Source organism: Fringilla coelebs (assembly GCF_963513975.1).
Source record: "Fringilla coelebs genome assembly, chromosome: 1".
Taxonomy (NCBI): domain Eukaryota; kingdom Metazoa; phylum Chordata; class Aves; order Passeriformes; family Fringillidae; genus Fringilla; species Fringilla coelebs.
Genome location: NC_140028.1, coordinates 144,314,647 through 144,338,611, shown reverse-complemented (window position 1 = coordinate 144,338,611; position 23,965 = coordinate 144,314,647). Strand labels below are relative to the sequence as shown.

General features: G+C 40.5%; 1 protein-coding gene across 1 annotated transcript in view; it reads right to left on the bottom strand.

Annotated features, from left to right (window-relative positions):
* Positions 1–8,256: 8,256 nt before the first annotated feature.
* The window catches only part of PTPRN2 (protein tyrosine phosphatase receptor type N2), a gene marked incomplete at both ends in the record, with an annotated part of 628,010 nt that continues 612,301 nt past the window's right edge, over positions 8,257–23,965 (bottom strand). The window contains 2 exons of the mRNA XM_084216229.1: positions 8,257–8,328; positions 13,030–13,103. Coding sequence (XP_084072355.1) covers positions 8,257–8,328; positions 13,030–13,103 — 146 coding nt within the window. The remainder of the gene's footprint in view (positions 8,329–13,029; positions 13,104–23,965) is intronic.

The following is a 23,965-nucleotide window of genomic DNA, read 5'->3' as shown; positions in this document are numbered from 1 at the left end:
TTCTTGCCCTCTTGTGTTGGAAAGCAACAGTGCCTGCAATCCCACACAATGCTGTCCCTGGCTGTGAGGTACACAAAGCCTTTTAGTGCTACCCAGCACAAGGGCAGCTCTCCAGCTGTGCCCTGCTGTGGTCATTGCAGCACCTCATGCCTGGCCTTGGCACACACTCAGGTAATGCTGCAAAAGTCACAGCCCTGCCTTGAATCCAGTTCTGACAGCAAAATTAGGGTTTTCAGATGCTGCTGCCTCTTTTGGAGTGGTGGATTATCTGGGAAGATGCTATCCTGTCAAATTCCCTCCCATACCTTCAATTTTGGTAGAAGATACAGAATCCAACTGCTAGACCCATGATGTGGGACTCAGATCCCTGAATGTAAGCATCCAACATCATTTGAGGCACTTCAGGAGATTTAAGCCACCAGCACAGGGCTGGCAAGCAAACCACAGGACCTCAGATTCAGCCATTTGGCAGGAGTGCTGCAGGCTGGGCAGGGGAGCCACAGCATCTGCAGTGACATCAACCACTCACCAGCAGGCACTGAATCCTGCCCAGAGGGTGGGATTCAGCTCACAGATTAAGAATTTATTAATAAATCCTTCCATGTGTGCTACTTGCCTGAGTGTGCTCTACAATGACAGCCTTGGTGGTGGAACCTAGAGAGGGATTGTCTGCACAAGGCATCGCCTTTTGGGGAGCTGGTTGGCAATCAATCAGCATCAAGGGAAATTTCAATGACATCTTCAAAAGATGCTTTCACACAGAGGACCCAGAGGAGCCTGCATCTCTGGAGATACTAAAAATGTGCCTGGGAATGACCCTGAGCTATGTGCTCCAAGGGCTGTGTTGAGCAGGGGTTGCACTAGCTGAGCTCCACAGCTCCATTTTTAGTCCATCCAGTAGCTCTCCACTGACTCCAAAATGATACCAAAGCTATTTTATTGTGTCCTACTCTATAAGCAGCATCCACACCCCTGTGTCTAGATCCTGCATAAATGATGGTGTAAAGAGGAGGAAGAAGCAACAAGGCTTTTGCAGGGTCAAGTTATGTTGCAAAAGCCTCCTAAGAGACTTTGAAAAAATCAATGAGTTTGATGATGTATGTGATCATTCTGTATTTGGCTTTCCTAAAAGCATTTGGCAAAAGCTGTCTCGTAAAAGGTTCTTACAGAAACCGAGTTGCCATTGCATTAGGGGGAAGTTTTTTGTGGGTTAATGAAGGATTAAAAGTTAAGAAACATTTGTGAAGAAAGGGACGATTTTTGTGATGGTGATTCCCCACTTTAAACAATAGGAAAAAGGAAGAGGTGATACCGAGGTGGCAGAGTGTGAATGACACATTGTTACCTACCATTATAAAAACAAAAGTAGCTGTGAAGTGTCATGGAGAGACCTTGGGATACTGTAGGACTGTGAGGATGGCAGATAAAATTACTGGTGGTAAAGTAATTCATATCATGAAATACATCTTAACAATAAAGATATAAAGATGACCTGAAGAAAAGCATTTGGTATTGCTGTGAATGAATGTCTGTGAGCAGAACCTCAATGGTCAGCACTGGAGAGGAGCAGCAAAACGTTAGACATTCCAGAGAAAAGGAAAATATTTAAAATAACTAAAAACATCACTGTGACACTGGACCACAGCCTAGCCTCTGTGTACCTTGGAGTGTAGTACAAACAGAATTGGACAAGATAAGGTGAAGGTGGCAGAGGTGATCAAAGGCACAGGACAGCTTCTGTAAGAGGGGACATGAGTCATCTGGATGGATCAGGAGAAACTAAGGAGGAATAGGATAAGGATGTCTATAAATTCAAGGTCTATAAAATCAGAAAATCACCTCCCTTTTTCACACAAGTAATCCAATGCAGTTTTGAAGGAATAGGCTTACAGTATAGAAAGGAAATGCTTTTGTACTTAGCATATAGTAAAATTTTGATGTTCCCTGTTTCAGGGTATGGGGTGAATAGGATGAATCACCTCATGGTGAAGTGGAAGCCAAACCAGGTAATTCCTACACTAAAAATGCTCTGTTTTCCTTTACTGACCACAGAGGAAGCTTATGATGAGTGGGTGGTTTGTGGAAGTCCATGAAAAGCTGCTCAGAGGCTGGTTAAGATGAATCCCACCTGTACTATATGCTGGAAACGATGGGAGCAACACATTCCTGCATCTTTGAGAAGTGTGACCAAAGCTGCTGCAGGAAAAAAAACTGGGGCAGTGCAGTACATCAGCCAAATAGCCCAAACCTTACAAAGTCTGAATTCCCAGACTGGTCAGCCACATTGAGTCTTTTATCTGTATTGCTGATTTACCTGCATGTGCGGGGTTAACTGATGCACTCTCAAGGGGAGAAATTAATGTTTGACCTGAGAAGAATTTGGCCAAGGACTCAAATGTTTCCAGCACACATAAAGCCAGCCTACTTGCTACCCCTCCCTGTGGCTGTGCAGTTCTTTTCTCAGCATCCAAAACCAGGAATACCAGGGCCATCAGCACTTGTTTTTACAGCTGTGTGCACCTGAGCAGTGTGAGGCCAGAGCAGCACTGCCTGCATGAATGAATGATGCACAACTGGTGGCTTTGTTTCACCTAGAAGATTCACAATGCTCCAGTATTTATACAGTTAAACACATTTCTCTTTTTGTCCTCCATCTGACGTTACCAGAGTTTTCAGAAAGCTGTCTTGGAGATGAAAGACCTCCTAAATTACACCAACAGGAAAATAGCTGTAATGGTGCATATATTTTGCTTCCAAGATGAAAGTCACCTTCTTACACTGAGAAAGGCACAGATATTAAAACATGCAACTACATAAACAAGGTTAAAGAATGTAAAATGTGATTATTCTGATGGGAAGGAAGCAAGCTGGACCAGGAGCACTTTAGGTTTCTGTTTACATTTTTCTAGTGATTTCCAGGTAAGTGGAAAACATATTTTAAGTCTTCTTCAAAACACAAGCGAAATTTCAACACATAACACAGAACCATGGAAACTGCCACGCCAGGGCTGTCTAAACCCAAAGACTGCTCTGGCACCTAACAGTGAGTATTCAGTGGGAAGATCCAAAACCTTCATATCATGGACAGTGCTTATGGGACAATGACTTCTTATACTCCAGGAAAAAGACCCTTTATTGACTGCTGTGTTTGTGTGGTAACCTTATACTTTATTCCTCTTAACCTTATTTAATATAACAGTGAGAAGTTTCCATTACCTGTTCAAATACTCCTATAAACTTCTACTATTTTAAAACTATAAATCCTTGGCCATTTTGCGATGGTCTGATCCACCTGCCTTCCCCCCAAAAATTTCCTGCCTTTAATTTTCCTGAAAGCAGGTTCCATTTAATCTGTTTGTTAACTTGTACACTCTGTGGCACAGGCTCTAGGGGATCTTTTTCCACTTCCTGGCAGTACAAGGAGGGTCCCTGTAACTTAGTGATTCTTTTGCTTCATTTTTAGCCTGAATACAGGAATCTCTTTCCAGAGCAGATGAAATGTGCATATCCAAGCCATCAGCAGGGCAAATGTGCCCCTCCCTGTGAGTCTCCTGTTCCCACCTTGGACAGTCAGACCCCCCGCTTCCAGCAGGAGACATTGGCACCGCTCTCACCCCCCAAATAAAAGGAAAGCACCAGCTTTAAATGCTGTATTCACAATACCATACTCCACAGACAACGTGACTTTATTCACAAATATGATCTTTACAGAGGTAGAACAAAATACTTTGTATAATCTTTTTTTTTTTTAACTATATACATATAAAGAATATAATAGAATGACGAGAAAGAAAAGGTTGTAAACAAAACAATATTATGCCATCAAATACAGTACAAACAGCATGCATGAACAGCTTCAAATGAAATCTTGCTGGTGTAACTATTTTTTTTCTGATGTGGTAAATGAAAAGTAGTAAAGAGTCATGCTCTAATTGGATTGAGTATGCCACAGCTCTGCAATTTTGTTTTAATTATTTTTTTTCTTTTACAATAAACCAACAGGATGACTTTCTTTTCACTGTGGTGGGGAATGCTTTTGTAATGCCCAATGCAATATTAACAGAAAAATATAATAATCAAATTTACAAAGTGTACTCTCATTTAAAAAGCAAAACCATAGAAACTGTACAGTTTAAAAAGCGAATTATCTCAAATGCTTCTTAAGAGAATTTTCTAAAGAAAGAATAAAATATGCAGAATAAAAATGAGGAGAGCTATTGTTCTGTAACAAAGCTAATCAAATACTTGTTTTCTGTTCCAATAAACAGTTTTTTTAATTAATGACTATTCTGGAATTATGAAGTGGGCCAGGTTTTATTAATGTTCCACTTGACTAATAAAGCATGAACTCCTTACAGGTACTATAGCTGTCATTCCCCTGGGAATGGATGGGGATTGGTTCTGCATGCATGCTGGAGACAGGGACAAAGTTTAGTCATGGGTGTAGATTCTAAAAATATTTTGAAGTGCGTTAAATATTTAGTAGCTTCTATAAAAATAATCTGGCTTGTTTTGTTACTGGATTGAGATTTGGATTTGTGATTTTCTGCTGAAATTCATTCCTGGCCAAGGACTTCCAGTGGGATGGGAGTTACCTGGGCTGCAGCAGGTCCCACAGCAGTGGCCAACAGCAATGGTTACAGGTCACACCTGAACACCTGAAGCCAACAGGAAACCCCACACTGTTGTTCAGCCCTGTGCCTCTGGCTGAACCTCAAGGATCTGGGATTTGGGGAATGGTGCTGTCCTGCCTTTCCATTCCTCCACGTCCCAGCCCATGTCATGGCAAGGGCAAAGGCTGGAGAGAGCAACTGTGCTTTTACTCCTGCGAAATACTAGCTCTGGTGACAGCCACCTTTCTGTCCCTCCTCTCTGGACACACTGACTGCATCAGCAGGGGTCTTGTCAGGTCCCTGCCCTGCTCAGGGACAGCAGCTCTGTGCTGCCTGTGGGCAAACAGGGATTTCTCTGACCAGTGAGGAGCAGTGGGGTTAAACTGCCCTCCTGCAGGTCACCCCCCAAAATGTCATTTAAAGGTTCGAGCACACAAACAGAACCTGTGCACTCCATTTGTCAGGAATGTGAGCATGTCCAATATTAAACACGTGCTGTTTGTGGCCAAGTCGGGCACCAGCCCCAGCCTCAATGGCAATGAGTTTACTAAAGATCAGCAGAAAATTGAACAGAGAAAGATGGTGGGTCTCATTTGACTTTGAGCTCTCAGGTGATCCTGGTCTTCAGGCAGAAGCTCAGTTCAACCTGACAGTGAACGTGGGGTGCATCCCACATCTAGTGCAAGTTACTGGGGGTTGGCCTAAATAACATCCTTCACCAGATCACAAGGATTAAGTTAACTGCAGTGAAAATAAATACCTGCCCTGCATGGCAAATCCATCTCTGTGGCTTCATCCATGGCTTTGGCATCTTCCTGGGAAATGGATAGTCAGATCCCTCTAGATTGCCCTGGTGCACCTGAAACCTGTGTTTCACTAATTGACCCTGCAGCAGATTATCACCCCCAGAAGCAGGGCATTTATTGAGAGGTGTGAACAGTGTGCTATGCACAGATGAAATATTCTGTGTGGTTGTTTACAGTCAACAGAATAAGCCTTGCACCTCTTTGTGGAAGAACTGTACAAAACATGGCTGAAATAACAGGATTGTCAATGACAGTCAGTGGGAGATACTCTAACCCTCTGAGTAAAACTGCATCTTTCTGTTGGGTAAACTGCTCTGCAAGGATGAGTAAAACAATACATTCCTGCCCCATTAGCCTTGGGGAAGATTAATGCCCTCTAATCTACGCTAAATAAACTCTGAAGCATGAAGTCCCACATTCAGCTGCTTGTGAATTAATAGGGATCACCCTGAAATTGCTATCATGAAATGCAAATATTTGCAAAAGAACAATTAAAAAATATTCCTGAAGTGCAACGAAAGGCTCGTCAGTCATGTTTGTGGTATGCACAGGGACAGTCAGGAGGCAAACACTAATGAATCCCAGGGCAGAAATCTGTGGTAAAACCCCATTAGCCCATTGGCAGTGGGTGATGGCACAGCATCTAACACTGGAAAATAATTCCACCCAGTAATCGGAGGGCTTGGCTTAGGATGCCCCAGTTTTGATTCTTTGGACAGTTTGTTTGCATACACCTGTATTTTCAGAAAGCTGAAGTACGTGGCTCACAGTAAATCTACTTTAAACACTTGCTGATAAAGCTCAAACTGATCTCATCTGCCCTGATCTGAAATTTTGTGTTAGCTAAAGTAATAAAAGAATCCCGGTAAACCTAAATTATCAAATGAAAAAGGCAATTTTCTCATTTATACTCCATTAGTTTTTTTAGTTATTGCTAGGAAAGCTCTAAAATGCTTAGGCCATAAAATAAACATGTGGCTTAATGTACAGTATGTGTACTTAAGAGGATGATGGCATCTGCAGTAACTGCTCTGCACTGCTGTAGTAATGGGATGCACAAATTAAGCAACAGCATATATCAAGTAAAGCATACAAAAATGTATGGCAAAAAGTAACAAGCCTTCTGCTTTTTTTTTCTTTTTTTTTTTTTTAAGGAACTCTTTAAGTGCTAAAAAGAAGAAATCACCAATATCCACACCTACAACACAAAATTGCAACATGGTTGATTTTGATTGATGCTCATCACCTCTGTGCCAGCAAAACTGTATAATACTGGTATTTTTAACATTTCACTGATTAGAAGTTTATGAAAGCTCCCCTTCCCAAATTAAATTCAATTATATATTTTCCAGTGTTGAAGTTAAACAATTAACCCAATATGGTTTCAAGCACACAATACTCATAAGATTTTGGGAAAAAAGCACCCCAGATTCTTATGTCACGGAGATGTAGGATAGCAAATGAAAAAGCATCCAAGTATTCACTTTTGAAAATGAAATTAATAGCCTAGATCACTTAGGTACCTTCAATAATTTTACTCTCAGGCCCTTCATTCAAACATATCAGAGTACTTTCTATCAATAATGTAAATTCCTTTAGAAGAGTGCCACAACTGAACCTGTGAAATCACAGAAGCAAGATTGCATATCCAAACCATTTACAGACATATTTTAGCATTACTTTGCAACAGCAGGCATTAGGCTTTTGAGAACACATGAATCTCTGAAATTCAATCTTTGTGCTGCTTTACCCCTTCATGCTCAGTTCAAATAGGTGTCCTGCAGAACAAGGAGTGAGCAAAGCCTCTGCAGAGAGCTGCAACAAATGCCTGGATCAGACAAACTCGATGAGAGTAATAAAATGCAGATTGGAGATTTCTTCTTCAGCCAGGCTTTTACAGAAATACACTTTCTGGCTAAAAAGGATGGCACAGCGGAGCTTTACAGAGGGAAATGCAAAGATATAAAGGGGAGAATCCCATTTTCTTCCTCAGTAATCCCGTAAAACCAACAATCTCTTTCCATAACAGCTCCAGACAATTACCTGACTGCTGACAGGACCTTTCTCATCACTTGAGGGGAGCCTATGCTCTTCTTTTCTGTGCTGTCAGTGCCAGGTACATGGTCAGAGTTGTGCTCATTATCCCCTGGCTTTCCATAAATGTGACCAACATGTTTTCTCCCCAGTTGTAACAACCATGCAAGCCTCTTTTACTCATAGTTCAGACTTCCTCTCATGGCACAAAGCTGAAAAGTAAACAACAGTTAAGAAAACATTTGCTTGCCAAAGCCTGGCATGAGAAGGTGCAAGCTCTCCTTGCCAGAGCCTGGACCTGTGTTTGCTCACACCCACAGCACTGTTTCATGCTCCAGCTTGGCACAGTATGGGAACAATCACCATCCTCGTTAGGCCCCCACTCTTATTCAGCCTTTGAGAAGTTACAAAATATAACAGAACACTGTTTTCTGAGACTATATTGACTGCACTAATTACCCACAACATTGTATATTTGCTATTAAGAACATGAATGTGTGCTTTCAAAGTGTGACATTCAGGGCTTCAAGGATGTAGGAGGAATTAGATGGATTGTTCTGTCACTTAATCCGAGGCTTTGATGTACTTTTAAAAATTTGTTTAAACCCCAAAAAAACAGAATACACATTTTAACTGTTGAACTTTTACCAGCTAAAGCAGTTTGTAAGGACCCTATCACTACGTGGTTACAACAGAAGATACACAGTTAAGGTCAGGTTACGGTTTCCAAGAACATTCACAGGGACTGAGGATGAGGAAAACGAGGGATGGATTCTGCAGGAACCTTCAGGAGACTGAGCTGCTCACTGGGGAAGGGCCTTGAGTATTGCATTCACTTCCTCTGCCACCGCTGTCAGAGCAAACTCAAACTGCTCCTGCGGAGAGAACAAACGCACACCCTGAATAATAAAACAAAACACTTTCCAGAAAGCCTGGTGCTCTGTTCTGCAGCTGAACCTCCTCAAGACATTGTTAAAAATATGAATATGCAGGATGAACTGTACACTGCAATGGAAAGGAACAAAATGTTCTTGGATTATTGATGTCATATAACGTGTTTGACAGCATCTCGAAGCCGGAGTCATTTTAATGGAGAAAAATGCTAGTAACAGAACCCAAGCTATTGGGACATGATGATCTATTGCCATTGCATGGTCAGAAGGGTTTGGGAGTAGCTGATCACCAGCCATTTCCTTCTGACACAGAGATGGGAACTCAATACATTATTGAAATATGAAGTAAGTGAGATGCTGTAAAGCAGAGACTTTGGCTTTTCTCAGGACTGTTTCTAGTTGAAAGAATATAAAATAAATATCTCCTCCCCTGATATCTATTATATAGAACAGTATCTGGTTTTTGGCTTACCTGTCATCGATCTTTTTAAACCTCTCTTTTTAATGTCCTTTCCACACTCACAAATTACTCAGTTTTGTTAATACCACTCCTACATAAGAAATACTTGGGAAGGCTTTTCTCTGCTATTAATTTACTTTAACCTCAACACCAAAAAGATTTACCAGCTTCTGAACTGGGTTGGCAGAGGTGTGAAGGACACAGCCATGAATGGCTGCTTCTTCTAAGTGCAACCCTAACACACTCCTGAGCTGTGTAGTCCTACAGAAGGACAAAGCAGTTTTAAATCCTCAAGGTTAACAGGTGTTATATTTCCCAAGCAAGTGATTTTTTTCTCAGTAATTTAGCTTACTGAAATAACTGACTGGCTGATTTGGAGTTTGAAACTTTCCAGTGGAAAGTTATCTCAAAATATAGGCAAATCAAAGACACCAGATAAGGACCGTGGAGAAATTCCTGAATTTACTGGAAGTACTCCAAAGATTTAAGCCAGCTGGGGTCAAGAGCTGCTGAGGAATTGACTCTGAGGATGCAGGCTTGAGATGCACCCTGCAAAGCATCCCAAGACCACTGCTGGGATACTGTCTGTGTCTCCCATTAAAAAACTAGAGGTCTGTACCTCTGGCATCCCAGTTGGTGCTGCCAGGGGCTGTGTGGGATGGTTACAGAACACAGCCACCCCCAAAAGTGATCACTGAACCAATGACATTAATTTTCCACTGTTTCATTTTACTGTAGAAATGTACAGGAAGGGTGAAAGAACAAACTACAGATGAACAACTCATAGTTCAGAATGGCAGCTGACTCTTCATTCCTGCAATGCAGTGCCAGTCTTCTCTGCCTTGTCTTACCCAACTGCAGTCAGCTCCCATGTGGAGATGCTTCAGAGAAGCAATGATGGGCACAGTGCCAGAGCAGAAAAAGCAGAATAAAACTCAGAATAATTTCTCAGCGACATTGCCATTCGAGAATTTTGCTGTCTGCTTGGTGCTGTCAAAGTGGCACCCATGTACACTTGCTGGACTGCAGCCAACAGCTTTTAATCAGACATCAATTCACCCTAAAGAGCAGGACTCATCCTCAGTAGGCAATGAAAATGGTGTGCATGACTGCCTAAGGCTCCCTGCACTGTCTAAGGTCTCTGCAATTAAAGGAAACACTGGGAATGTTGGGGGCCATCCAGGAGCATCAGTTGTATTTTAATTGGAGCACAGTGAGTGAGAGAAGCTGGAGAGCAGCAGGGTCAGAGAGGGCAAATATGGGCCATTTTGGGGCAGAACCAAAGTGGATGCTTGTAGCAGCTCAAAAAGCCTGAGGAAGAGTGTCTGCCTCACCCAGGGACTGAGCAACAGGCAGTGGGACCTTAATGACTGAGGCAAAACAATCCACAGAGTGTGATCTGCACAGCCAGAGCTCAGAACTGACTGCAGCAAAGGGACAGGAGAGCAGACACGAGATGTGTGGGGACATGGCTTGCCAGGGATGGCCAGCTGAGCTCTTCCCTCTCCATCCTTCTGCATAACACACCCAGGTGAAAGGCAGGGAGTGCAGTTTCCACTGATGTGCATCACCACCCTCCCAGGAAAAGCCTTCCCACACCTTCCACACTTTTCCATGAGGACAACTGCAGTTAGACCAAATTAATGTCAGCAATTTTTAAAGGAGATCAGTTTGTTGCTTTGTACAGCTCCATTGCCATTCACATATTCTATTTGCATATACAAGACCGCCTGGAGAGGAATTTTAACATCTAGCTTTGCCTAGAAAACAGAGATGGACAGACATTCTGTGGTGTCAGTTCACCAATAATGCAGAGGTGACAAGAATATACTTAATAAATAGAATATACTTAATAAAAACTATATTCTAAAAATTCTATTCTAAAAATAGAATATACTTAAAAAAAGTAACTATGGCTATGTTTCATTGAGTCTACAGATAAAAATTCCTAGGAAAACAAAGTGAGTTCATGTAGCATATATACCACAGTAAAGAATCTATCTACTATTATAGATTGTGAGAGGATATAGGAGACAGGAAAAATAAGAAATATATCTTTTTCCCATCACAGAGAATACACTTCTTCCTTCATTACTTTTTCCTCTCATATGTGACATATCAATTCTATTTTACAATTTCCCTGAAAAAAAAAAAATCCAACAAACCCACAAACCCTCTATTATGCTTCTCAGAAATGCAGAATATCGTTGTGATGATTTCATTACAATTTATTATATACAGTGCTTCTGAATTAAAGATCCTTTCCAGAAGACAAAATGCTGCAGACAAATCTTTCCCATGCCTATTGGAAAGGTGGAGCGCTGCCTGCTGGAAACAAAATAACATTGCTGAAGGAAGTTGGTGTTTATTTTGCCTAGGGATATTCTGTAATTGGCATTTCTAACCTGACTTTTAATCCATCGTTTTAAATTACTCCAAGAGTCTAATATTCCTCATTTGTATTCAGCTGGGAAAGCACAGGGGTTTGTTTAAATCCATCAGAAAAATTCTCTGGGGATCATGCATTGCTAGCATGTAACCAGATATTTATAATTTGCAAGACATTAGCTTGAATAAGTGATTTGGGTGGTTTTGAGAAAATGACAATGATGGAAGAAGGAGCAAGAGGAGAGATAAGCAATATCCTGAGAAAATTTTTCATCCTGGATGAAAACACAGGCTACATTTGTTTTCTGAAGCTCTTCCAGACAAATGTTTGGAGGGAAAAACCATGTCTTGAGGGAGATTTTCATGGAACTCAGGTAACTATTGCTGAGCTAAGTAGGAGAAGTTGTTCACATAACCTCATTCTTTGCTTCTGGAGTGATTCTTTTTCTTCTGTTGAAGGCAAGAAGCCATAATTTCTCTGCCTTGAAAAGGAAACTGGAATCTGAGCTCTATGTTGCTGCAGAGCTGCTACATATTTTGAATGCATTTGCAGAGTAGTCCAGGATTTGCATCTTGCCTCAGAGAAAATATATATGACATTGGATACTGTGTGCTATTTGCCTTTTCTCCAGTTGGAATAATCAAAGCAGAAGAAAGACTTGTGCACTTTTATGTCTTCCTTGCAGACAAAGATTAGTTAGTTTTGACTGGCTCATCTTTATTGTTCATGCATTTACTTAATTGGTAAATAATAATTAACATTCCCCAAGCTGTTCTTCAGCAGTACTTCCCCCTAGTATTAGTGGGAAATAACATAATTGGGAAGAGATTCAGGAAAAATTATGAACCAATGATTTCTGCAACACACAATTATTTCACCTTTGCCCCTCAGCAATTTCAACTCCCTAAACACTGCACAATTTCCTATCAGCTCCAGCCTGGCCAAGACAGTGCTGTCACATTGCTCTTGTTACTCAGTCTGGGACTATAACTATCATTTGATATTTTATAAGGCCATAAACAGATTTATTTCACCTTCATACCATGAAAGAGTTTTTTTATTGTCATATTTGCAGCTCTTAACTTGCAGCACATATCCCACAATATCATTCCATACATCACTGGAATTGTTAATAACAGAAAGTTTCATTTTTAATTTAAGGGACTAGAATTGCACCATAAGCTACTATTTTTAAAAGTTTTACATTGTAGAAAAATGTCAAAACTATTACAACTGACAGGAATTTGAGAGTAAGGCATTCATCTCACCAAAGGGTAAAAATATAGTTGCCATGTTACATCCATAAAGGCTGATGCAAGCTCCTCCATTCAAAGATACTAAAAATTACTTGATTCCCTGCAAAACTTTATTTCCTTTAATTCAAAACTTCTGAGTTTTTTTTTTTTTTCAGAAAAAAAAATCAAATTCAGCAGTTACATTCTCTTTAATGAGTAGAAGCTTTAAAAAAAGTATTACATGCACAGTTAAGCACAGATACTCTAAGAAAATAATCCAAAGTTCAGGATGAAAGCAAGAACATTCTTTCAAATGCACATTTTCTTTAGCAGGCTATAGATTGTTGTCTTGACTGCCCTTCATATATGGTAATCAAGATAGATGCTGGAGATGTTACAAGAAAGAACAGTAAACACCAAAGAAAGTAACCTAGATAAATCTTCAGCATAAATAAACCTCAGTTGGTAGGGAGCCAAACAGAGTAATCAGCAAGCGACCTGCGTTAAATTAGGTCATACCCTTTCTCTTCTGTCATGAAAACAACTACTGTGGAAGACCTTTAATGTATTTAAAATCCCAGTGGATTTATTGACAGTACCTTTGTCTGGACCATGCCTGGTCTCTGGTCCCTCAAGTGCTCCAGGGTAGCGGCAATATCAATCTCTTTAGCACCTGCAACAAACCACAAATTGGGCTGAGTTCAGAGCACAAGATAATCCATGCTGCATCTGTCAATCTCTTACTATCGGGTTCCCTTTGGGCTAACAGTCCAATTGAAAATTATTACATCCATCTCTCAGCAGACTTGGCAGGCAGCTGCAATTTTTGTCTTCATATAGAAAAATAAGAGGTTGGGGCACCTTTTACTAACATTAATTCAAGAGAAGCCAGAGAAAAACAAATTCTTAAAAATGTCTCTGCACCAGAGCAGAATATATTTTGTGGAACCTGAGGGTCTGTCATGGCAATGCCACTGAGCATCCCCTTTGTCACTTCTAAGAGTATGCACTGAATTAAGGGCCTGAACCACACAAAGACTAATGCTGTAAAAACAAGATTTAGGTGACCTTTGGTCACCTGCAGCTGACATCCAGAAAACCTGTCTGTGGCTTCCTAGTTCAGGACCTGTCAGACCCCCTTGCTGCATGGCCACAGTTTCACCTGGCCAGTCGATGGCATTTTCTTTAGGTTCCACTCTGGGTGTCTGGACACAGCTGCCCTGTAGCCATGGGTAGCACCAGGGCAGGTGAAACAGGCTCAGACAGCCTGGCTGGGACTGGCTCCCTTCCCACACACATGGAGGAGCTTTCTTTCAACAGATGAACTATGGAGATCAAAGCAAGTCCTTGAGCCCCTTCCCTTTCTTATAACCCACAAAGATTAGAGAACTGAAGGGGACAGGGAGATGTTGATTTCCTCCTCAATTTTCTCCAGTGTCTGATATTTCAAGACCACCCTCCTCATTTTCCTTAAGTGCCTAATCTGATGTTTGAGGAAGGGATTGAGGGGGAATCAGGATTTTGGTCCTTCCTGTATGAGCCCCAAGAATAGAAGCCTGGCTGGAAATCCTTTGAGGTGAAAACTTCACATGCAGAATTTGGCTTTCTTGTATCTGCTCCTTTCTGCATCTTGCAAGAACATCTCATGGTACCAAAGCACCAGGCAGAGGGGCAGAGGATCATCCTAAGGCAAGTGTAACCACCCCATCCCTGCTATACCATGCCCCACTGCCCTGTTCATTCTCCCAGGGCTGATGTGGGCCTATAGCTACAGGAGCTTGGAAACGTGTTGACCTCAGGTCTCTCCTTTTTTGTACATTCACTTTTGTCATTGGATGGTTTATAAAGGGCAGGGATTGGCCACAATTCTGGAATCTGCTCTGTTTTAAGGGATACTCAGTGGTGTGCTCTGAAGAAGACTTGTCAACTGCTTCCAGTTGCCTGGTCCTACAAATTTCCTGAGCCACCCTCTGCCAATTTGGGACTTCCTTCTGGAGGCATTTAAATATGCTCAAATATACACAGGGGTCTCAGTGGCCAACTTGTGGGCCATGCACCTAGAGCACTGCTGCTGCAGTGTAACCTGTACACATCTAGAACACACACTTGTTGAGTTCCCAGATTTGGATTTGGAGAATTGGACCCAACACTTACCACTCTTCCTACAACTCTTGTAATTAAAGGGCTTGTCTACCTGTAGCTGGGCTCATATCAATGCAAACATGATGCACCTCCTTATTTATCCAACTCAACTTTTTATCTCAGCACTATCTTTTAAAAAATTCAGAAAAGCAATGAATAGTGAATGATTTCATTTGGTTTCCTTGATAAAAAATATGAAATTATACTTAAAAATAGCAGCAACTCTACAAAAATAATTGATTTGGAATGTGTTCTTCAAATAAATGAAATATGTTCTTCAGCTGTATCAGAAATTGAATGAATTCTTTCAGTAAATATAATAATGACAACTTAGAAATGGTATCTTACAGACAGTTTTGCTAATTACCATGGGTTGGGGCATTGCATGCCTTTTGCTCCCCACCCCTTTCCAGGATTTACAGGGATGAGCTTTGAAAAATAATAGAAGGTTTTATTTGAAAATGAAAAACCCCCAAATCTCCTTACAACACAGCAAAGCAATACTTACATACACTGTGAAGTCTGACAGTAATTATACCTTAAATCTATAGCAGGTTTTGCAGTGGCAGTTCATCTGGAAAGCATCACTAAAGGTACCCTCTTCACAAACCCTAACACTGGTAAAACACAGCAGTTCTCTTCAGTGTTTACTCTCGCACACACACGTGCAATTTCCTGGGATTTTCCTGTTCCACCACAGCTGTGGATGGAAGCAGAGCTATGGGAGTGCTGCACGTGCTTTACAGCCTCACTTGTAGCCTCATTTGATTACCAGGAAACAAAAAGTTCCAGTAGCATCTTGGTTCAAATCAAGAGGATTTCTCCTTTCAGAAATTAAGATATGAGAAATATTCAAGACACTGCTATCCATGGACAAGGCTATCCACAGTTCTGAGCTTCCCAGGTGTATGCTGCAAGGATGAACCCAGAGATCCTCCCACTGCAGCTGGCAGGCTCAAGTACCCATGACTGTAACATCTCTGTCCCCCCACCACTGAGGGATGATCTTTATTTGCAAATAACCTCAGAACAAAAAGAGAAAAGGTTTATGACAAGACATAGTTACACTCTTGAGTGGCCAGACAGACTTCTGAGTTTACCTTTGAAATAGTTAATTCTTCCATTTCTGTGCTGCAGACTGCAGCATTTACTAGTGAACTGATGTTTGCTTTTTTATCATCATTAAGGGAATGACATGACTAATAGTATGAACAACACTTGATTAAAAAGTCCTGATTTAGCAGAACACCAAAGCATATGCATGCACTGGAACATAAGAACAGTTCTAGTGGGTTGGTGTGCTTAATGGCAAGCTTGTTCTGCAGTGTTTTGTCAGTAAAGTCCCTCAAACATCAGTTTTTACTCACCAGTGTCCCTAGCCCATGTGTTGTGATCAGGAGGTCACCCAAAAGCATTTCAGATGTCCTCAGCCATAGGTAATTTTTAAGGAAAAGCAGAGCAAATCAAGTGTCTTGTAGAGATGCCATTGGATTAGAGGCAATCCAAAGCAGAGACAGGGATTGGTTTGTTACATCATTTTTTCCACCTCTGAATGCCTTGGATGCTATGGTGATGGGAAATATGCAAGTGCCTGGAGAGACTGATCAATGAAACTTAGTGCTGCTGTTTTTCCTCTGAAACAGGACACTGCTTCAGAAGAAAAACATCTTGGAACAAGAAAATTCACAGGACAGGAGAGGAAATCAATGGCATAGGAAAAAGCCAGCATGACTTGTTCTCTCTCTGCATGTGTAAGCCTCTCTTCCTCCTCTGCATCTACAGGTTCTGCATCTATTCCCTGTTGTGGCTAAAACAAATGTGTTTAAATATATATTGCTAGTCCTCTATTAAATCTCATTTTGTGATGAGGGCTTTTTTCTATTCAAGCTTAGGATACTCTGCTGCTGGATTATGTAAATTCAGCTCACTACCACTGGCGTGTGCAATAGTCTGTAAAAAGTTTTCTGGTGACAGACTCAGACAAAGAAAGAGATTTTCAAGGCACAAAAGGAGGTCTGAACCCGACCTGCCTTCACAGGTGAGAAGAGCTCACTGTTTAAGGACAGCATGAACTTTCTACTCTCTTTGGAATTATTTTGCTGAAATCTGACACAAATTCAACACTTTCTTTGCCATGCTGAGGCTTCCTCTTTCATCTGGGAGTCTGACAATATGGCATTACATTCTACAGTACCCAATAACAATTTCTTTACGCTTTTGAGCCAGTTCAGGTGACAAAAAATACAACATATGCTCCATGGCATCAGGAAAGAGGAATATTGCATCTAAGGACATTAGGGTCAAATCATACTCTTATTGAGATGGCTGCAAAATATCCACACACTGCTAAGGTATTTGAAACATTATCTGGAAAGCCCAACAAACTAAACTTGATGCAGTGGTTTAGAGCAAAAGCTAGAAGAGCTTGATCTTCTGATTTCAAGGATATCCAGTTATTCAAAGTGTTTTGCTTAGGCTTCTAAACTATTAAGTCCAGTAATAGATGCAGATGTCAACTTATTGTTACACAACAAATAATCTACAGGAAGGGTTAAAAATACTAGGCTGGAGAGCAAGTGCCATTTGGAAAAGAAAACAAAATATGTCAAAAATACAGTATTTTCTATCTTTTCTTCCCACCAATATATATGTGTCTGCCACTGGTTTCATAAGCTAAAGAGAGGGATAAAAGAAGAAGCATTTTTTAAACAATAAATGCTGCCTTTTCACCTTTTGACTGTATTTTACTCTGCAGGGAATAAATTTGGGTTGTGTTTGGGACAGGCTTTTTCACAATGGATTTCATTGCTTGTTTTAAATGAATATACAAATGTAACTTAGTGTGAGACTGAGCTAATACTGTACCAACAGTATTGGGAAAAGTGACTGTGCAGTGTGCTGTTTTTTTTAAACAGAACATACATTTGCAGTAATTCACTGTGAGCCAGATACTGCCAGCCTTCCCCTGCCCCTAGCAGCTCAGTGAGCTGGCTGAGTAAATACCTCTGAAAGCACTTCCACACCAGTGCAAGCCAGATTTTAACTTCAGTAATTAACTATCATCTTCCTAAAGGCTTGAAGCATTCACAGTGAGTGCACAACAACCCACATCAGGAACATTAACTAGATAAACTAAAGGAAAACAGGAGAAGATGCAAGCTGAATGATATTTTGCCCCCAAGGAGAGAAGAGGTTTCTGAAGTTTAGGGTCATATCCCTTGCAAGCCTTTCTTTCCCCTCAGGCATGAATGCTGGATGCATGCTGGCACTTAACAGCTGGTGCTCCTGATTAGCAGATCTCAAGGGGTTAAAGTGTTTGCCCTTAGACAGTTGTGTAAGTGGAGTATCCAGCATGTCATAAAAACATGGGTAAATTCCCCTTTTCTCCTGCAATAAATAACGACCCAGCCTAATTCTGCTGCAGTAGGCTCCATGAGGTGACCAGCAGCTCACAATATTTAAAATCACCCTGAATTACCTAATGTTAGTTTTATGACTATAATAATGAAAGCTTCCCTCTCTTCTCATTCCCCTAGACATGGCAGGGGTCCTATTTTGCAAAGCACAAGACACATGAGAAACACTCTGTGGAGGATGGTCCCTTCCACATTGTAGCAGTACTGCTGTCAATGTGATGGCACAGGAATATGACAATGTTTGTCAAGAGGAGTAACATCTTTAAATGGATCAGCTGGGAAGAAAAAAATGAAGGCATAGCATTAAAAAGGTTTTTTCAGGGTCAGCAAACTCCAGAGTTTGTGCATCTGAAAATGTGCTGGGTTGGTTTTTTTTCAGTTATAAGAACAATCACCATTTTTACATAAATGCATGAGAAGTTTTAGCTTAATTAAGGTAATCTTTGAGATTTTTATGTAACAGGCTTCAACATACACTGAAAGCAAATTCAAATGTTCTATTTTATTCAGTACTAATGAAAAGTGCAGTGTAGATTCTGTGAGGCTGATAGAATTTTATATTAAAGCTCTGTCTTAAAAGGAATATTTTAGATTCTAGATGCTCTGAATTTTCTGTGTATTTATAAAAATAAAATGATGTTTAAATACTTCATCAAAGCACTTATTTGTGGGGGGTTTCCTTTTAAATAGCCTGAACTGAGGAATTTTCTTTGTGAATGTTTCATAAATACATTTTGCTCATAAATAGTAAATTAAAAAGGATTTTTCTAGTTGGGGAAAACTTCCAGATATACCTCAAAAAGATATGATTATAACTCTGCAGAATGGCTATAAATTTGTTACTGTGATTCCTAAAGGCTGGCTTGGTCATTAGGGGGCTATGTTTAGATAGATTTCAGTTCTCTTGCAGACTGAGATTTTGACTTCCTGCTAAATGATTTAGCCACTTGGGCTAAATCATTAAATTCACCCTATGTTTCACACCATCATTTATAAAATGAACCCTTTTTTTCTCTACCTAATGAGTTGTTATGAAAGCAAATCCATTAATGATTATAAGGTACTTGGACACTAGAGAGGTGAAGACCTAGATAGATCCTCTTTCTTTTTTTTTTTTTTTTAAATAGCTTTTGCACTTTCAGCTCTCTTTCTGTTCTCCTTGACCATAAAGTGATCACACTACTGTGAATATATGAGGTAGGACTTGTACTGAGCAGCTGTAAAGGGGGGTTATTAGCACCTTTACCATTTCTCCTTCAGGAAATTATGATGATCAGTATGGGAACAAGCATTTATCCCAACAGAAAAAAATGGAGTACTAAGAGCAATACAGAAATGACCTGTCAAACACCTTTCTTTTTGTAGCAGAAAGTATTCAGCTTCATTCTGGTCAGATATTACCTGCCTAATGCATCTTTTTATATTTATTATATTGTATAGATTTTGAATTAGGCCTTGAAGGGCAAAGGGACTTGTTAGCTAAGATTAAAAACTAGCTCGTTAAAATCTTGAAGGAACAATCCCTACTACACTTCTTTATGCTGTTGCTGCTAGAAGCTGAAGAAGAGCCAATTAGTGTTGCAGGATGCTGCTGATCACAGCCTTTAGCCTCAGATCCTGCACGGCTCAGTATTCCCAGGCAGCCGGGAGTGCTGTGGGAGATACACTTGTAATAACGTGAAACAGCAAAAATACACTTGAGAAAGAAAATAAGGGGAAACAACACAGTGCCAGTGAGGACACTAAGCTGTCTCATCACAGTGTGCCTGTGTTTAGGAAGAACACAAGTGTTTGTCATGTTTGGGTGATGGCTGCATGACTCATGTCTAAAAGTGGCGCGTCACGGTCACAGCAAACGCGCGCAGCGGCTTCACGCTGCCTTTCTTCCCTCCCCATCTGAAGACTGACAAAGAGGCTTTCTTTGGCACTGCACATTCTGGCCCTTTTCTGCATTCAGCTTTGCCACAGCAAGGGGATAGCGAACTCTGGAGACCTAAGGACAGACAGTAAATAGATCCAGGTCTGTCAGGAGCCTAATACACAAACACACCCACCTACACCTCTGTCTGCCATAGAGTATAGAGGCAGAAGTGGGCTCTCTGGGGAGTGAGGAGGGTAAATCAGCACTCATGGACTATTACACTGCCACAGCCATGCTGTTTCCAATGTCTAATGTAGCTGGACATGGCACAGATATGCTGTAGATTTGCAAATCTCCTAAAGCCCTACATGCCTCCAGCTTCCTACTGAGAGCTTCTAAAGGAAGGCTCATGTAGCTGCCCCAGCAAGTGTTTGCCCCATTGAGTACTTAATGTTGCAGCAAAACATTTAATCACACCATATGAGGGGCAAACTCAATCTGATTAAAGAGAAAAGGGTCATAACTAGGGGGAGTGTAACACCACTTCTTCACTGACCATTAGTTTTAATAGCAAACCGGTAATATTTACTAACTAGCTTAGTCTCAAAGGCCCAACCTCATCTCATCTACTCCAGCCATCCTTGAAGTTGGAATTGGAGTTAGTCATCTCCTCTCTCAACAGCTAAGAGAGAGAGGGTAAGCTCTGATGGGCAATTCATTTGCCTGAGAATTATCCTCCAGAGGTGTGTATCGTTCTCCTTGATGACAGAGGAGACCCAGACAACTAGGTTAGGTGAGATGCTTAACACTGGATGTTTTATGTGCCTAAAGTTAGCTGGAATGAACCTGGGCTGAAAAGAGCTGAGTTTCTGCTCTTCACTTCTGGCCTCACGAATGCTAGAATCTGCTAAAGCTTACAGTGTTTGAGATCTGTGCTTTGTGTCTGTAGCCTTCCCTATTTCCCTTACCTCCACATTTGGTGACTTTGAGGGAAATGACAGAAAAAAGGCAACGTAGAACCACAATAAAAAGATAAACCAGCAGTACAGTGTAGTGAAGGCCATGGAAGTGAAAAAGGTGTCCTATGAGTAACTGCTGTTTGCACAGTGCTCTGCTGCAAAGAAACAACAGTATTTTCTTCCTTCAAATTTCCTGCACACTAAATAAAAAATGCTTGTAAGTATTAGAGATAAAAAAAGAGTCCTGACCATCAGCTAGAAACTACAAAAATAAAAGCAATTTTCATTTGTAGCTATCCAGATGTCTGCTGCCGTAGCTCTGCTCTTGGCCAGGAGGATCATTTGACACTTTTCATGGAAAGATAAAAGCGTCAGCAAAATCCTGGTGAGGGGTACACTTTTAAAGATAACAAAAAAGATTAATGCATTCAGGTTGGCATTTTCATTATAAGCTTATTCACTCTCAGAGATGAACAAAATCTGTGTGCATGTGTGTGTAGCTAGGGATGGACCTAGCCTATACCTGAGTCAGTGAACTGTCTGTAATTTCAGACAAAATACGTTTGTGCTTCTGTGCACCTAACAACCCAAACTGAAATTTCATTACCTTTATTAAAAAGAAAACCAAACAAAAACAACTTCAACAGAAGTACCCAATAGGCAAAGCAAGCATGTAAGAGGAGAAGGGAGTGCTTAAAGTAATAAAAGTGAAGTAATTAAAATTATTGTGACAGTCATGCACACACAGAGTATACATTACATATATGCATTACATAATGTGTTACTGTTTACACATTTTGTATTATTACTTTAAGAGTACGTGTAATAAATGTACAAATGTGATATGGCTTTGTCAGTACACAATCCAAAGGAAGGTGATACTGCAGATGGAAGACACAGGCACAATCTAATATTTTAAAAAATTAAACAGGAAAATAATGCTTCTAAGAGTTTTACACTGATTTTAACAGCCTTGCAGGGATAGAAATTCACTGCTGACATGTCAGCTTTTAAGTTAATATCCTTTGTCAATGCAGAAAAAAACATGCAGAAACCACTCACTGTAACTGAATGCAAATGGATGCTAATTTGAGGACCAATCCTTCCTCACTTCCACTGTGTGTGAGAATTGTCACATCACATTCTATACACGATAGGAATTGTTTCTCTTTTACAATTAGATTTCCTCCACCCTCCCCAGAAGTTAAAAGTAAAATGAATATGCCTAAATTACTACATAAGAACTGCTATAGAAATGGGTGCTAGTGAGTTTTATTCCATATGGGGTAAAATATCCCATGATCACCTATTGTCACTGTAGAAAATACCAGTGCATGCATCTAAATTCAACCTACATGTGCATGTGCAGGCACACACATATACACAAAGCACATACAGAGCAAGTATTGTGAATGTGCTGTTACTTCCTGCTAATAGATGTTCCCCAGGATCAGCTCCCATGAAATTTTACACAATTTGCTGCTTTTAGTGTCTCTTCCAGAAACTCTTGGTACATTACCTGAAAGGCATTTGATCTCCTCGTGATGAATCAAACACGAACAAAGTTAAGATGCTTATTGCAAAAATGACATTTATGAAAACATGCCTCACTTGGCCTTAAAAAAATCTTGAAGTCCCCTTTGGAAAATATGCATTTTCTTTCCAGGAGACACAGAAGTAGCTCGCCTACAGAAATCTATTAAATTGTAAGAACTACATTTCACATTAGTTTCATTTTACGTTGCACGTAGGTGGTAAAGCTCTCACAAGACAGTACATGGAGTGACCTGAATAAAAGATGCAACTGTTATGGATTCACTCTTTAAACAGAGTTTATCCTTAAAAGTGACTAAATTGGTCCAGCTCTAGAAACTGTGGAATAACTACACTTTAGCCACCAAACTGTACCTTTTACAGCCAGAAGACCACCACTGGTCAATTGAACGCTCCTCCACTGCATGAGATTAGCTACTGAAAAAGAAATGGTTTTACTCTCTGCATATAAACTTCCTTTCCCAAACATGTGCCCAGCTGCTTTCAAAGCAGCAGCACAGTACTTCTATGACCCAGCTTTTTCACTTTTCCATATTCTAACCTACCCATGGTGGGAAAAACGCCACACAAATTTCTTATCTGCTTGTCTCCTCCTTAGTTTCAGTCAATGACCTCTTGTTTTCAAATTAGTCACTATCTCAAGCTGCTCACTGACATCAATACATTTCTTTCAGGGTCTTCCAGCACTCTATGGGGACCCCCCTTCGTGCTCCCTCTCCCAGGGAATAGCCCATGCCTGATCAGTCTTTCTTCACAATTCATTTGCCCCTAACCCTGGATAATTAGGATTGCTTTCTACCATACTTTCCTACTCCCAAGTCGTTTCCAATAAAATCCTCAGAATAGCAAGTAACCCAAGAAATATGGCTCTTTTAGGATAATCCCTGAGCAATAAATTATATATCTATATTAAAAAAAAAAAGCTAAAGAAATACATGATATTGTATCAATATCATGTTTGCTTTTTGTTTGAAATCTTTATATTCTGTAAAGGAAACCATCTAAAAATACAGACCATACAACATACAGTGGGAAACATCAACCAAGAATACTTTCCCCATGGTCACTAATTCATTTCAGAACAGAAGCTTGTAGAACATGCTACATTTTAATCTTCCTTTTGTGAACTATTACTTGGTGACTCCATACAGGCAATAACATGCAAAAAGCTTGAAAGCATCAGATGTCCAAATGTGTTTTTTCAAAGGAAATAAACACTATTTTAAATGGCTTTTTCTAAATAGTAAGAGTTTGCTGAGCACCTCAGGCTGGACCGTGAAAAACTATCCTATACATTCCCTATACACTTGTGCATGTAGCTGGGGGCCCAGCTCTCATAGTGATTAATTATCTGCTGGGAAAGGCTGCAAGAACGAGCACTATTTGCCTAATTGTGTTTCCAGGGTAACTCATTACATAAAAGTTACAATACATAAATGCAGCTCATTGGAAAAACCAGCCTTATAACATACGATATGTTTACATGGACACGAGCAACTTCCTTTGGAAACTGAAACTGCAGCATTTCACATTTACATGGCTGGCATTCCTGCTGCAGAGAACTGAGGCAGTCTTGTGGACAGCACAAAGGTAAACAAAACAA